The sequence below is a fragment of the Malania oleifera genome, chromosome 4 (genome assembly GCF_029873635.1).
Source record: "Malania oleifera isolate guangnan ecotype guangnan chromosome 4, ASM2987363v1, whole genome shotgun sequence".
Classification (NCBI taxonomy): domain Eukaryota; kingdom Viridiplantae; phylum Streptophyta; class Magnoliopsida; order Santalales; family Ximeniaceae; genus Malania; species Malania oleifera.
In genome coordinates this window covers 90,971,713-90,989,054 of record NC_080420.1, presented here as the reverse complement: position 1 = coordinate 90,989,054, position 17,342 = coordinate 90,971,713, and the positions used below count along the sequence as shown (strand labels likewise).

At 38.7% G+C, this 17,342-nt stretch overlaps 1 protein-coding gene across 7 annotated transcripts in view; it reads right to left on the bottom strand.

Moving 5' to 3' along the window:
• The window catches only part of LOC131154575 (uncharacterized), a 50,300-nt gene that overhangs the window by 18,375 nt on the left and 14,583 nt on the right, over positions 1-17,342 (bottom strand). The window contains exons 4-5 of one of the 7 annotated variants that reach the window (XM_058107429.1): positions 12,821-12,885; positions 11,579-12,116 (exon numbers count right to left, since the gene is read on the bottom strand). The exons of 5 other annotated variants lie outside the window; for them this stretch is intronic. In XM_058107429.1, the coding sequence (XP_057963412.1) occupies positions 12,829-12,885 (57 nt within the window). In that variant the 3' untranslated portion in view covers positions 11,579-12,116; positions 12,821-12,828. Of the gene's footprint in view, positions 1-11,578; positions 12,886-17,342 lie in introns of those variants that run through there. One more of the 7 variants, XM_058107427.1, reaches the window with a different exon arrangement.

Genomic DNA, 17,342 nt, shown 5'->3' with positions numbered 1-17,342 from the left:
GGAGGTATGAGGTAGAAGTCATTGATTCTAATGTGATTGGGAATGTAGCCAACCTCTCTGGAGTTGGGGGAATGACTCAAAGTGGAAGGTGTTACACTCAAAAAGATTTGGAGAAGAAGGAAAAGAAGAAGACGAAGACAAGAAGAGGAAAGTCTGTGGTGAGGAGATCACCAAGTTTATGCAGAATCTCAAGACCAGCGAGTATAATATTGCGGAGCAATTAAGCAAGACCCTAACTCGCATCTATATATTTAAGTTGCTCATGGCCTTTTAGGGTAATTGGAATGCTCTAATTAAGGTACTCAACAATGCCTATATTCCTTAAGATATGTCGTTAGAGCAATTTGAGAATCTTGTTAATTTGACACTAGCTGTTAACTACATAGCATATATAGACAACGAGATCCTACAAGAAAGGCGAGGCCATGTGAGTCTATTGCACATCTCAGTTAAGCATGGGAAAATGATTATATCCCGAGTATTGCTGAAAAATAGGTCCGCCCTTAATATGTGCCTATACATCATACTAATGAGATTGGGTGTGGACAAGTCACTGATGAGAAAGAGCAACCTCACAATTAAGGCCTTTAATGGAACAACTAAAGAAATCATTAGAGAGACTAATCTAGACATGGAGATTGGACACTGTACCTTTTTTGTCTTGTTTCAAGTCCTAGATATTTTGTTGTCGACATGTCATTGGGGCATATGCGGATACACACAGAAAGGGTCGTACCATCCTCCCTGCATGAAATTCATATTCAAGAATCATTTGATAACGGTGAAGAGAGAAGAAAGTTGTGGGGTATACAATTCAAGAATAGTGCCTCACATTGGGGCGCGATTATAGAATTGAGAGTTCCTTTCAATCTTTTGAGATAAGTGTCCCTCATCTATGTTGGTCGGTATTTTGAAGCCACTAAATCAAAGATATGATAAGCGTGATGTCCGTCTAATAGATGTTGAAACAAAAATATGAGGAGGGAAATTTAGTGGGAAAACATTTGCAAGGGGTAACCATGATGAAGAACCATAAAGATACTTTTGGCCTCAGATTCCACCCAACCAAAAAGGATAAGGTCGATGTTATAGCCCTACGAAGAGAAAGGAGGTTGACCAAGATTCAGGGAAGACTTCCATATGAGTCTAGTTTAGTATTTCTGCATATCTGCTACACTTTTCCAAGGCTTTCCTGCATTGTTCGTCCTAGATAAGAAGTCGTTCCAAAAGATACTGAGCTTGAGGGACTTCCAGACTTTTTGGAGAACCGCTTTTCAATCAATGTGATCACACAAGAAGGGAGCAATCCAACTGCTCCTGAATTTCCTTCCGGTCCTTTAGACAATTGGATCGTCACGGTTCTTTCAATATATGCATGATTGGCCAAATGCTTATTCTCCCGATGGTTTGACCTATGGCCAAAGGGAGCTCCTATTTTTTTTTTCTTCTTCTTTTTTTCTTTCTTTCTTTAATTATTTTTATTGTAAGCAGGCTTATCCTTTTATTTTTAATGGTTATGTTTGTTTCTACTCCATTTTCTTCATTTTTTTTTGTACCCCTTGCTTTTTTGTTTGTAGAAAGATAAAACCATCCCTAGAATGCCCTTTTAATGATATGGATTGCAATGAGAGTGCCTCATATGACCCCCAAAAAGGAGTTAATGAACTTGAGCTATTAGGGGAAATCGTAAGGCTATTAGAGTTGGAGAGTAAAGGAATTTAGTCACGTGCGAAAGCAACAAAGATTGTAAAATCTGGGGATAGAATAATCCCCCCCCCCCACCGGCAATTTAAGATCAAAACATTGATGGACCCTTCGGTAAGGAGTGAAATAATATGTTCGTTGCATGGGTTCAAAGATTTCTTTGCCTGGTCATATGAAGACATTCCGGGTTTTGATACTGATATAGTAGTCCATCAAATCCCGATTTGGCCCAGGTGTAAGCTAGTTAAGCAAAAACCTAGAGGGATGCATCCTTAATGGCAAATAAAAAAATATGAGGATTTTTTGGAAGTTCTGAAGTAGGTGGTGAATATCGTCCTCGACCCCAAAAAGGACAACAAAGTGTGGATGTGTGGACTATAGAATTCAAAAATGAATGGAGTAGTAGAAGCTACCAATAAGCACATCAAGATATTGGAGAAGATGGCAATCACATACAGATATTGGCACGATATGCCACCATTTGCATTACATGCCAATTGGACCTCCTTTGGGACTTCTATAAGGGCAACTATGTGGAGACCTGGAAAAATATAAAAATAAAAATAATTGAAAAGGATGGAAAATGGGTTGGAGATGAGAAAACCAGCGACAGTTTTCTAGATCATTAAGAAAACCATCGACGGTTATATGGTTTTACTACAAGCCGGTAACAGGTAAAACGGTAAAATTAGGTAGATTAAAGAGAAAATTGGAGACGTTTTCCTGAGAGCCTGAGAAAACCAGCAACGGTTTCCCGAGAGCCTTAGAAAATCGGTCTGTAGTGCTAAATATAAGAAAGTCCCGTGAGCTGATTTCATTAGTTAAACAAAATTATTTTTTCTCTCTCTCTCTCTCTCTCTCTCTCTCTCTCTCTCTCAAACCCTATGAACCCCTCTCCTTCTCTCTTTGATTTTGGCTTCATTCTAGGCTAAATCAACAATCCAGATCACCATGAGGTTCGTGGAAAGATTCTTTACAATTTTACTGGAGTGGATCGTTGAGTTAGGGTTTTGGGGCACCACTCCGAAACTGAGGTAAGGGTGTTAAATTTTGGTTTTATGTTAAATTGAAGTAATCAGAACCTAGGAAGTGTTAAATAAGAATTATTCTAAGAGTTGAGTTGATTAAATTGGAAAAATGTGAATTTCAGGCTTTTGAGCTGCGAAAGTCATGGGGCGTAGAATTTAGGTATTTTAGCGAGATCTTAGTAAGTCAGGTAAAGGGAATAAATTATAGTAGTATTTTCTGAAAATTACTGGTTGGAAAATATGAGAAATTGAGATATGATATTTTACTTGAAATTATTATGATATGAATATCAGATGAAAATTGTGTGGCATATGATTTATACTGAAATATATTTGAAATTGGGTTAAATGATTTACACTGAGAATAATGAGGTTATGAAATGTATATTAAAATATGAGATTTGAAATGTGGAAAATGATGAAAAGTGCTAAGTCAATGAGTACTTTCAAAAAAATGATGAAAAATTGAGCATAGATCTGTATGCTAGAAAATGGAAGAAATATGAAATGTTGACATTGTTTTACTAAGATATGTGGAAAAACGTGAAATGAAATATATATATATATATATATATATGTATGTATGTATGTATGTATGTATGTATGTATGTATTGAAATGTTGAGAATGGAATAGAAGAGAATGAGAACCTAATGTGAATATTGAACTGTGAATATTGATATATGAATATGAAAGTGGAAATATTGTGATGTGAATTTTGCAATATGAATATTGAGATGTGGAAATTGAAATGTGAATCTTGAAATGTGTATACTAGATTGTGAATATTGAAAATGGGAACATTGCAATGTGAATGCTGTAATATAAATACTAGAATATAAATATTGAAAATGTGAATATTGCAATGTAAATGCTGCAATGTGAATATTGCAATGTGAATACTGCATGGTGAATACTCATATATGAAAGTGGAAAGGTAAAAATCAAAATCCTGATGGATGGATTGCGATAATGAGCACGATACCATTTCTGGTGGTGATTATGTGCAACCACACGGACTCGTGGAGCGTGACAGTCGAATGAGCCAGTGTGGAGGGTAGTTTTGCTCCCTAGAGTTCGGACCAGGGTGAGGCAGGCCATTTGTACTTCAGACGGGTATATGGAATGTTTATTTTGATCTAACCAAGTAGGCCAATCGCGATTAAGATCCAACCTTTGGGCTGCACAACCCTGACCATGGGGGGAAAGTATGGCGTGGAGAAATATCCTCAGGGCAGCCATGAGTTACAAACGTGATACGTACTGGTCATCGATGACACTCATGGGGTGGATGGTGAGATGTAAATGAGAAATGAAAAAACGATGAAAATGGGAAATGAAAGAGCGTGAGTTAATGACATAAATAATTAAAGCAAAGTAAAACACTTCACCTGAGGGCTTACTGAGTAAGGTGAGTGCCCTGATAAGTATCAGTTGTAATCGAACCAGAGTTAATCGGGAAAGAATACAAATGATATCAGAGCCAAAGGAAGCTACATGTATGGGCGTGTAATCTCCCCCATTCGCGTGAATTTGAAAATGGAATTAAAAACTTATAAAAACTTGTATTTTATATCTATATGATTATGAGCATATATCAATTTATTTTCTCAGATGAAATGATGATTTAAAAGAGTATGTCATGATATAATGAAACTCATTTTGGCACATACTGTAAATAATTTATTCCATTTTACTGAGATATGTCTCATCCAAATATCTGAACATTTTAGGAAACCGAGATAGACTAGGTGATAGAGCTCCGAGATAGAGGGTAGCTGGTACCCTGATATACAGGGTGAGTGTATGAACTAGGGATGTATGTTCCCCTAGAGTTTTATTGTTTTTGGGATGTGTTAGGCATGCATATATGGAAGGGTTAGTACTCTGGTATGTGTATTCGCTATGGTATGTAAATATAATGACTTCCGCTGATAGGGTTGTTTATAATACTACTTACCCGATATCCTCTTTGGGTCGGGTTATGTGGTTATGGTATCAGAGTTTCTGACATGACCGATGGTTGAGTATATTTGATTAATAATTATTCGAGTATACGTAATTAATAATTATTATTTAATGGAAAAAAAAAAGAAAAAATAGTATGAAAATCGGGGCGTCACTGTTTAGTATCAGAGCCTAGGTTGCTAGGTTTTGTAGGCTTTAGTAAACAGCGGAATACAATACCAGAGTATAGGAATGGATTTTGATGAGAATAAAGGATGGGTGGATGAGATATAAGTCAGTGGTTGTTAGAGAATGAGATTGGGAATTTAGGATTCTATCTTACGACCTGGAGGCGGGAGTTTCGTGGTTGCTTGTGTGATTTTCTTGGGGTGACTATTTCTAGCTAACCATAGATACTATCATCGGTTCTTGTTTCTAAGTGGTAGGATTGAGTTTTAAATGGGAATTGAGAATGTTAAAAGAAATACTTATAGCAAAATATCTTGTGGGTTTTAGTTTGTTGGGTGTGTTAGTGAGTTATGATGATGCAGTTCTAAGGCTGTTTTGTACCACTTGTAAGATGGATCCAGGGAATAGTAGTGCACATACTAGGGGTGATGATGCAGGGCTTTCTAGTGTTGGGGGACAGAGACCTTGATGTAGCGTTACATAGCATCACCCAGCAGATGATGTCAGAGATGGCTACGAGTTCAGGAGGGCGGAGCCGCACGATTGAGCAGTTCACGCGTATGAGACCCCCGTCGTTCTATGGAGGAGATGACCCACTAGTAGCCAAGAATTGGGTCTAGGATATAGAGGATGTGTTGGCTGTTCTCTCATGTACAGATGAGCAAAAAGTACTGTTTGCGGTGTTTAAGTTGAATGGGGAAGCTAAACGCTGGTGAAGATCAGCAAAACTATTAAAGGAGCAGAGACCTGAGCCTGTAGCTACTTTCAGAAGTGCAAAGGCAGTGGAGGTTCTGCACTTGATGTAGGGGCAGACGACAGTACAACAGTATGTAGCCAGATTTGTTGAACTATCCCGGTTTGCTCCGTATTTGGTACCAGATGAGGAAAGGAAGGCGAGAAAGTTTGAGGAGGGCCTAAGACATAGTCTGTTTTAGCAAGTCATAGGCTTCTAGACCCAGATTTTTACAAAGGTAGTGGATAGAGCCACAGTGATTAAGAATGACCTACAGAGAGGCATTGCATCACAGAGCCAGGGAAAGAGGCCTGTGCTTCCAGATTTTCACTCAGGGTCCAGCCGAGGGCCTTGGAAGAGGCAAGATAACAAAGGAGGATGGAGACTGATAATGGGAGATCGGGCAATAAAGAGCAGACATATGCCCCCTTATTGTCCCACATGCTACAAGAGACACTTGGGAGAGTGTTTGGTCAGGGAGATTGTTTGTTATCGATGCCATTAGCCAGGGGATATGGCGAGAGACTATCGAGCACCGCTAGTTGTTGTGGTTGTTTATAGACCATGCCGAGGACGTCATCAGGCACCCTGAGGCAGACAACAGAGGAATACTACCCCAACACAAGTCTATGCGCTGACACCAGGGGATGTTGAGACGGTAGGAGATGTTGTGACAGGTACTGTTTCAATTCTGTCATATACAATTACTGTTTTGTTTGATTAAGGTGTGACTCATTATTTTATCGCCCGAGAGTTTGTTAAATTTTGTGGGATAGAGACTCAGTAGTTAGGCATTGGTTTGTCAATTGCTACGCTAATAGGGGGTGTAGGGATATGTGAGAAGGTACTTAGGAACTGTTCAGTTTGCATTCAGAAGAGGTCTTTATTAGCTTATCTGGTGGTCTTTGATATGCATATGTTTGAGGTGATACTGGGGATGGGCTAGCTAGCTGCTCACTATGCCAGTATAGACTGTCATCGGAGAGAGGTAGTGTTCAGACCTTCGAGAGAACAGAAGTAGAGATTTTTGGGGTCATGTGTGCACATCCCACTACAGCTGTTATCCGCCATTCAGGCAAGGAGATTGTTTCTAGAGGGTTGTTAGGGATATGTGGCCTGTGTGAAGGAGATATCAGAAAAGGAGTTGAGGCTAGAGGACATTCCGATAGTGAGGGATTTTATCGATATTTTCCCTGAAAATTTGTCGGGACTACCTCCTGATCGTGAGGTAGAGTTTATTATTGATCTAGTTTTGGGAACAGCGTTGATTTCGAAAGCTCCGTACAGAATGGCACTAGTAGAACTAAAAGAGTTGAAAAAATAGTTGTAGGAACTATTAGATAGAGGGTTTATTCGGCCCAGCGTGTCACCCTGAGGAGCGCCGATTTTGTTTGTGAAGAAGAAGGATGAGTCGATGAGAATGTGCATCGACACTAGAAAATATAATAAAGTGACTATCAATAATAAGTTCCTGCTTCCACGCATTGATGATTTGTTTGATCAGCTATAAGGGACAAATTTTCTCAAAGATTGATCTACGGTCTGGGTATCATCAAGTAAAGGTCAGAGTAGAGGATGTTCCAAAGACAGCATTCAGGAATCAATATGGCCATTATGAATTTCTAGTTATGCCATTTGGATTGATAAATGCTCCTACAGTGTTTATGGATCTAATGAACAGGGTCTTCCACAAGTATTTAGATCAGTTCGTGGTAGTGTTTATCAATGACATACTGGTATATTCAAATAGCCCAAAGGAGCACAAAGAACATTTGATGATAGTGCTGCAACTGCTGAGAAACAGGAAGTTGTATGCAAAATTCAAGAAGTGCGAGTTCTGGCTGGAGCAAATTACCTTAGACACATGGTATCAAAGGGTGGTATATCAGTAGATCCGAGTAAGATTGAGGCAATGGTGGACTGGGTACAATCGAATAATGTGCGGGAAATCAGTAGTTTCTTGGGATTGGCTGGATACTACTGCAGATTTGTTAAGGGCTTTTTTAAATTGTTGGGTCCATTGACTAGATTGACTAGGAAATGTGTGAAATTTGAGTGGACCAACAAATGTGAACGTAGTTTCTAGGAGTTGAGCAGAGACTCATCACTGCACCGATTTTGACGATTCCTTCAGGAGAAAAGGGTTTCGTAATTTACAGTGATGCATCATATAAAGAACTCAGCTGTGTTCTGATGCAGTAGGAGAGAGTTGTAGCGTATGCCTCTTGACAGCTAAAAGAATATGGCAAGAATTACGCTAACCATGATTTAGAGTTAATAAGGGTGGTTTACACATTGAAAATTTGGAGACATTATCTCTATGAGGGTAGGTGTGAAATTTTTACTGATCATAAGAGCCAGAATTACTTCTTTATGTAGAAAGAATTAAACATGAGGTAGAGTAGATGGTTGGAGTTGATAAATGATTATGACTGCACCATCAGTTACCACCCCAAGAAAGGCTAATGTAGTAGCTGATACTCTAAACCGGAAATCAGTGAGAGCAGCAGTATTTGTAGGGATGATTCAGTATCCAATGAAGATGGATTTGGAAATACTTGGGATTGAACTCTTAGAAGGCGATCAACAGACATATATTGCCAATCTGGTATTACAGCCGACCCTACAGAAAAGAATTAAAACGGCTCAAAGGAGTGATGCAAAGTTAGTATAGCGTATAGATCAAGTACATGATGGTCAGGAGGCAGATTTTAGTATATCAGATGATGGATCTTTGAGGTTCCGTAGCAGGCTGTGTGTACCTGCTGACCTTGAGATTAAGGAATTTATTCTGGAAGAAGCGCACCAATCCCTGTATACTGTACGCCCTGACAGTACTAAAATGTATAGGGATCTTCGGGAATCTTTTTGGTAGAGCAATATGAAAAGAGGGATCACTAAGTTTATAAGTCAGTGTTTGACATGCCAGCAAGTGAAAGCTAAGCATTAAAGACCGACGGGATCATTACAGCCACTTCGCATTCCTAAATGGAAGTGGGAACGTATAGCGATGGATTTTGTTACAGGATTACCGTCGGCACTACATGGAGTGACTTATGATGATGAAGTTCTAAGTTGACCTACGACTACCCAAATGACATCCTGTCCATGTAGTGCTGGCGGTAATCCTGTAACAAAATCCATCCCTATATGTTCCCACTTCCATTCATGAATGTGGAGTTGCTGTAATGATCTTGCCAGTCTCTGATGCTCAGCTTTCACCTACTGACATGTCAAACACTGACTCACAAACTCAGCGATCTCTCTTTTCATATTACTCCACCAAAAAGATTCCCAAAGATCTCTATACATTTTAGTGCTGTCAGGGTGTACAGTATATAGGAATCGATGCGTTTCTTCCATAATAACTTCCTTAATCTCAGGGTCAGCAGGTACACACAGTCTGATACGAAACCTCAAGGTTCCATCATCTGAGATACTGAAATTTGCCTCTTAACCATCTTGTACTTGATCTATAAACTCTACAAACTCTGCATCACTCCTCTGAGCCGCTTTAATTCTTTCCTGCAGGGTCAGTTGTAATACTAGATTGGCAATAAATGCCTGATGATCGCCTTCTATAAGTTCCACCCCAAGTCTGTCCACATCCATCTGGATCAGATATTGAATCATCCCTGCAAATACTGTTGCTCCCACTGATTTTCAGCTCAGAGCATCAGCTACTACATTAGCCTTTCTCGGGTGGTAACTAATGATGCAATCATAATCTTTTATGAACTCCAACCATTTCCTCTGACTCATGTTTAATTCTTTCTGCGTAAAGAAATACTTCAGGATCTTATGATCAATAAAAATTTCACACTTACCCCCATAGAGAGAATGTCTCCAAATTTTTAGTACGTAAACCACCGCTGCTAACTCCAAATCATGGGTAGGATAATTCTTCTCATATTCTTTCAGCTGTCGAGAGGCATATGCTATAATTCTCCCCTACTGCATCAGAACACAGCTGAGTCCTTTATGTGACACATCACCATAAATTACGAAACCCTCTTCTCTTGAAGGAATCGCAAAAATCGGTGCAATGATGAGTCGCTCCTTCAACTCCTGAAAACTCCGTTCACATTTGTCGATCCACTCAAATTTCACACATTTCATGGTCAATCTAGTCAACGAACCTAAAAATTTAGAAAAGCCCTCAACAAATCTACAGTAGTACTTGACCAATCCTAGGAAATTTCTGATTTCGCGCACATTTTTTTGTTGTACCCAGTCAACCACTGCCTATATCTTGCTCGGATCTACTGAAATACCACCAAAAAGTTAACTTGCTATAGACAGAACTCACACTTCTTGAATCCTTTCCCTCAGTACCCGAAGCACTATCCTCAGATGTTCCTCGTGCTCCTTTGGACTCTTTGAATACACTAGTATGTCGTCGATAAACACTACCATGAACTAATCTAAATACTGGTGGAAGACCCTGTTCATTAGATCCATAAACACTGTAGGAGAATTTGTCAATCCAAACTGTATAACCAGAAATTCATAATGGCTATACCGAGTCCTGAATGCTGTCTTTGGAACATCCTCTACTTTAACCTTTGCCGGATGATACCCAGACCATAGATCTATCTTCAAGAATATTTGTGTCCCCTGTAGCTGATTAAACAAATCATCGATGCAGGGAAGCCGTTACTTATTCTTGATTGTCATTTTATTAATTTCTCTATAGTCGATGCACATTCTCATCGACCCATCCTTTTTCTTCACAAACAAAACTAGCACTCCCTCGGGTGACACGCTGGGCTGAATAAACCTCTTATCTAATAGTTCATGCAATTGTTCCTTCAACTCTTTTAGTTCTATCGGTGCCATTCTGTACAAAGCTTTCGAAATCAATGGTGTTCTCAGAACTAGATCAATAATAAACTCTACCCCACAATAGGGAGCTAGTCCCAACAAATCCTCGAGAAAAACATCAGGAAAATCCCTCACTTTCGGAATGTCCACTAAACTCAACTCCCCTTTTGATATCTACTTCACATAGTCCACATATCCCTGAAAACCCTCTAACAACAATCTCCTTGCCTGAATGACGGATAACAATTGTGGTGAGGTGCGCACACATGACCCCACAAATTTGTACTCTTGCCCTCTCGGAGGTTTGAACACTACCTCTCTCCAATGACAGTCTATATTGGTATAGAGAGCAGCTAGCCAGTCCATCCCCAATATCACCTCAAACCCATACATATCCAAGACCACCAAATTAGCTAATAAAGACCTCCTCTGAATGCAAATTGGACAATTCCTAAGTACCTTCTCACATATCCCTACAGCCCTTATCGGCATAGCCACAGACAAACCAATGCCTAACTGTTGCGTCTCTATCCTACAAAATTTAACAAACTCTCGGGCGATAAAAGAATGAGTTGCCTTTTAATCAAATAAAACAGTAGATGTATATGACAGAATTGAAACAGTACCTATCATAACATCTCCTACCGTCTCAGCATCCCCTAGTGTCAGCGCATAGACTCGTGCTACGACAGTATTCCTTTGTTGTCCGCCTTGAGGTGCCTGATGACCTCCTTGGTATGGTTTATAAGAAGGCACAACAACTGGCGGTGCTCGGCACTCTCTCACCATTTGCTCAGGTTGATGGCATCGATAACAAACAATCTTCCTGACCCGATACTCTCTCGAGTGTCTCCTGTAGCATATGGGACAAGGAGGGGGCATCTATTTGCCATGTACTGCCCGATCTCCCACTCTCGGTCTCCGTCCTCCTCTGTTATCCAACCTCCTCCAAGGCCCTCGACTGAACCCCGGCTGAAAATCTGGAGGCACGGTACTCTTTCCTTAGCTCTGTGCTAAGACGCATCTCTATAGGCCATTCTCAATCACTGCGGCTCTATCCACTACCTCTGCAAATGTCTGAGTCCAGAAGCCTGTAACCTACTAAAACAGGATGTCTTAGGCCCTCCTCAAACTTCTTCACCTTCCTTTCCTCATTTGGTACCAAATATGGAGCAAATTGGGACATCTCTACAAATCTGGTTGCATACTACTGTACCGTCATCTGCCCCTGCGTAAAGTGCAGAAACTCCACTGCCTTCGCACTTCTGACAATAGCAAGAAAGTACTGCTCAAAAAAATCTCCAAGAAGTGGCTCCAGGTCACTGCTACAGGCTCAAGTCTCTGCTCCTCTAACAGTTTCGCTGATCTCCACCAGCATTTAGCTTCCCCAGTCAACTTAAATATCAGAAACAATACTTTTATACTCATCTATACACAGGAGAACTACCAACACATCCTTTATATCCTGGACCCATTTCTCAGCTACTAGTGGGTCAGCTCCACCTGAGAACGATGGGGGTCTCATACGCGTGAACTGCTTATTCATGTAGTTCCGCCCTCATGAACTTATAGCCCTCTCTGACATCACCTGCTGTGTGACGCTATGTAACACTGCATCGGGGTCTGTGCCTCCCATACTGGATGGCCCTGCATCACCCCCCAGCATTTGCACTACTATTCCTTGGATCTATCCTGCAAATAGTATAAAACAGCCTTAGAACTCCATCATCATAACTCACTAACACACGCAGCAAACTAAAACCCACAAGATATTTTGTTATAAACATTTATTTTAGCATTCTCAATCCCCATTTAAGATTCAATCCTACCACTTAGAAACAAGAACCGACAATAGTATCCATGGTTTTTTTGAAATCGTCACCCCAAGAAAATCACAGAAATAACCACGAAACTCCTACCTCCAGATCATAAAATAGAACCCTAGATTCCCAATCTCGTCCTCTAACAACCACTGACTCATATCCCATCTACCCATCCTGTATTCTCATCAAAATCCATTCCTATACTCTGGTATTGTATTCCACTGTTTACTAAAGTCTGCAGAACCTAGCAACCTAAGCTCTGATACCAAACTATGACGCCTCAATTTTCATACCATTTTTATTTTTTATTTTTTTCATTAAATAATTATTATTTATCACATATACTCAACCATTGTTCATGTCAGAAACTCTGATACCGTAACCACATAACCCTACCTAAAGAGGATATCGGGTAAGCAGTCTTACAAATGACCTTATCAGCGGAAGTGATTATATTTACATACCATAGCGAATACACATAGCAGAGTACTAATCCATCCATATATACATGTCTAACACATTCCCCAAAACAATAAAACTCTAGGGGAACATACATCCCTAGTTCATACTCACCCTGTATATTAGGGTACTAGCTCCCCTTTATCTTGGAACTCTATCGGCTGGTCTATCTTGGTTTCCTGAAATGTTTAGATATTTGGGTAAGACACATCTTAATAAGGCGGAATAAATTATTTACAGTGTGTGGCAAAACGTGTTTCATTATATCATCACACTCTTTTAAATCATATATGAGAAAATAAACTGATATATGCTCATAATCATATAAATATAAAACACAAGCATTCATAAGCTTTTAATTTCATTTTCAAATTCATTCACACGCAACCCATGTTTACCAGCAAAGTTCCCGAGAATAGGGGAGATTATATGCCCATACATGTAACTCACCTCTACTTTGATTACGTTTGTATTCTTACCCGGATAACTTGGGTTCGACTACAAATGATACTTATCAGAGCACTTTTCTTACCATGAGTGTCCTCGATAACCAGTGCATATCGCGTCTGTAACTCACGGTTGCCCTGAGGATATTTCTCCATGCCATGCTTCCCTCCATGATTAGGGTTGTGCGGCCTAAAAGCTGGATCTTAACTGCGGTTGGTCTACCCAGTTAGATCAAAATAAACATACCATATACCCGTCTGTAATATGAATGGCCTGCCTCACCCCGGTCTGGACTCTAGGGAGCAAAACTACCCTCCACATTGGCTCATTCGACTGTCATGCCACACACTCCATGAGTCCGTGTGGTTGCACGTAATCGCCACTAGCAACGGTACCGTGCTCATTATCACAATCCATCCATTAGGATTTTCATTTCCACCTTTCCACTTTCACATATCAATATTCACCATGTAGTATTCAAGTTGCATTATTCACATTTTAATATTCACATTGCAACATTTACATTGCAATATTCACATTTTTAGTATTTATATTCCAGTATTTATGTTACAATATTCCCATTTTCAATATTCACAATCCAGTATACACATTTTAGGATTCACATTTCAATTTCCACATATCAATATTTATATTGCAGAATTCACATCGCAATATTTACATTTTTATATTCATATATCAATATTCATAGTTCAGTATTCACATTAGGTTTTCATCCTCTTCTATTCCATTCTCAACATTTCAATACACACTTCATCTCATATATATAAATATTTCATTTCACGTTTTTCCACATATCTCAATAAAACAATATCAACATTTCATATTTCTTCCATTTTCCAGCATACAGATCTATGCTCAATTTTTCATCATTTCTCAAAAAGTACTCATTAACTTATCACTTTTTATCATTTTCCCTATTTCAAATCTCATATTTCAATATACATTTCATAACCTCATTATTCTTAATGTAAATCATTTAACCCAATTTCAAATACATTTCAGTATAAATCATATGTTACACAATTTTCATCTGATATTCATATCATAATAATTTCAAGTAAAATATCATATCTCAATTTCCCATATTTCCAAACCAATAAGTTTTAGAAAAGACTACTATAATTTATTCCTTTTACTTAACTTACTGAGATCTTGCTAAAATACCCAAATTCTATGCCCCACAGCTTTCGTAGTTCAAAAGCCTGAAATTCATATTTTTCCAAATTAATCAACTCAACTCTTAGAATAATTCTCATTTAACACTTCCTAGGCTTTAATTACTTCAATTTAACAATAAAACCAAAATTTAACACCCTTACCTCAGTTTTGGAGTTGTGCCCCAGAACCCCAACTCAACGATCCACTTGAGTAAAATTGTAGAGAATCTTTCCACGAACCTCGTGGTGGTTTCGGATTGTTGATCTGGCTTAGAATGAAGCCAAAATCGAAGAGAAAAGAAGAGGGGTTCGTAGGGTTTGAGAGAGAGAGAGAGAGAGAAGAATTTTGTTTAACTAATGAAATCAGCTCGCGGGACTTTCTTATATTCAGCACTACAGAGAAAACCGTTGCCGATTTTCTCTTTAACCGGCCTAATTTTATCGTTTTACCCGTTACCGGACCGCCGTAAAACCATATAACCGTTGACGATTTTCTTAATGCTCTAGAAAACCATTGCCAATTTTCTCGTCTCCAACCCATTTTCCATCCTTTTCACTTATTTATATTATTATATTTTTTCGAGTCTCCACAAACTATGCATTCCTTAGTCTATAGGATAGATGCAGTGTTGCTAATAAAAGTGGAGATCCCGTCATTTAAGAGTCTTAATGGAAATCGAACTTACTGAGACTGAATGGGTTCAAATTTGGATGGACCAACTAAATTTAATAGATGAGAAAAGGTTTAAGACAGTCCACCATGGTCAATTATACCAGCAAAGGATGGCTAGAACATACAGCAAGAAGTTTCGTTCCCGAGTTTTCAAAGAAGCTAACTTGGTTCTAAAAAAGATCCCTGCTAATAGAAATGTTCTTAGGGGAAATTCATTGAAGGACCACATATGGTAAAGAAGGTATTTTTAGGAAGAGCTGTCATCTTAGCTGATATGGATAGAGATGAATCCCAACAAACGTTTAATATTAATGTAATTAAGAATTTTCATGCAAGAAAGTTTCTCCATACATTAATTTGATTGTAACTAAAGCTTTGAATCCCAGTGTAAATATAATCCTTTGCAATAAAAATTTGAGTTTCATCCAACTTTGCTTGTTTATCCTACTATTTTTGTTTGTTTCCAAATCTTGCTTAGTTAAGGAGAGTGGAAGCTTGAAATGATAAAAGGCCATCTTTCAGCTTCCCTGACATATATGTTTTGCCCCTAGTCAACCATCTTAAGCCTGATAATCTCCTTAGCATACCTTGAATTGAAGATCATCGAGATACAATCATCTCAATAAGGAATCAAACTATAAATTCAATCAAGAAAAAAAAAGAAACAAAAAATGAAAAGGGTAAAAGGAAGGAAAAAGAATAGGGAAAATTCCACAAAAGGGGAAGATGATCTTCAATAACCCAAAAATGAAATTCTAGAGCCTAGATATCCTTTTTTCAAATACCCTGAAACCCTATCCCTATTACCCAAAAAAAAAAAAAAAACCCTTTTTTTCAATTAAAGGAATCACTCTCCTTAATTAAATGACTTTGTAAACTACGATCGAACTTGATCCTTATTATTGGGTACGTAGGCAGCTTGTTGCAGTTTGACAAGTTCAGTTTAGTCACCTATTCTCATAAAAAAAATCAACATGAATGTTCACAAGTTATGACCCCACAATGTTCAACATGGAGTGAGATTTTGAGCCTAACACTTTTTTTTTTCAGGGTCATTGCAAAGTTACACATGGGATTCATTGATTTTTTATACAAATCAAAACACAAATCACACAGTGGTAGTTTGTTGGGTCATCGTGAAGATAGGATTAGAAGAAAATGTTGTTATTAAACAAGGGGCAGTTTTCATTTTGAGACAGCAACATTAAGGACCACATGCTTATTACACAAGGGGCAATTTTGGATTAAAGAGAGAAGGGCTAGTGATGAAACAAGAGCGGATTAGGGCAGTCACCTCAAGGATTTTATTTATTTAGTTTAGGTTTAGCCGAATTCCTATAAGGTAATACAGACAACGTCAAGGCAATCAATAGCATTCTAAGGCGCCTCACATAACCCAACTTCTCCTTCTTAGCCAACCCTTCCTTTTTCTTCTTAGTGTAAAAATCCCTCCATAACAAGTTTTTGGAAAATCATTCATAAAAAAGAAAAAAGTCACACGATCTCCATGAACACTTAAGGAGAGCTAACATGACCTACAATAGGGTCAAAAGTTAGTATTAGCAATTCTGCACCTTGAGTAATAATGGGGCTAGGAGCACTTACTGATAAGACTTTGACAAGGAGTTTGGAAAGTTTTCCTTTTTGTTTGGTAGGCATCAAAGTTTTAACCCTTGTGACCGAAACTTATAGGAATCAAGGTTTTAACCCTTGTGACCCAGACTTATAGGCATCATGTTTTAACCCTTGTGACTTGGTTTTAGCCTTCTGATCGAGACTTATAAGCATCAAGGTTTTAGCCCTTGTGATCGAGACTTATAAGTGTCAAGGTTTTAACCCTTGTGACTGAGACTTATAAACGTTGAGGTTTTAGCCCTTGTGACCAAGACTTATAGGTGCCCAAGTTTTAACCCTTGTGACAAACTTATAGGCGTAAAGGTTTTAGCCTTTGTGACCGAGACTTATAGGCGTTAAGGTTTTAACTCTTATGATCAAGACTTATAGGCAAGGTTCTAACCCTTGTGACCTAGACTTATAGGAGTCAAGGTTTTAACCCTTGCGATCGAGACTTGAAGACATCATGGTTCTTATGCTTGTGATTAAGATTTATAGGCATCAAGGTTTTAACCCTTGTGACCGAGACTATTAGGCAACAAGGTTTTTTGTCCTTATGGTTTAGTGCTAGCTCCAAAACTTTGAATTCATTCACATTAATCTCGTTTTGATAGTTGGTCAAAATTACATCTTTATCTTTTTATGACATTTTCATTCAAAGTGGTCGACAAAATAGGGGCAGCTGTTAAAAATAGGTTTTTGTTTGGGCTATCAAAACCGAACG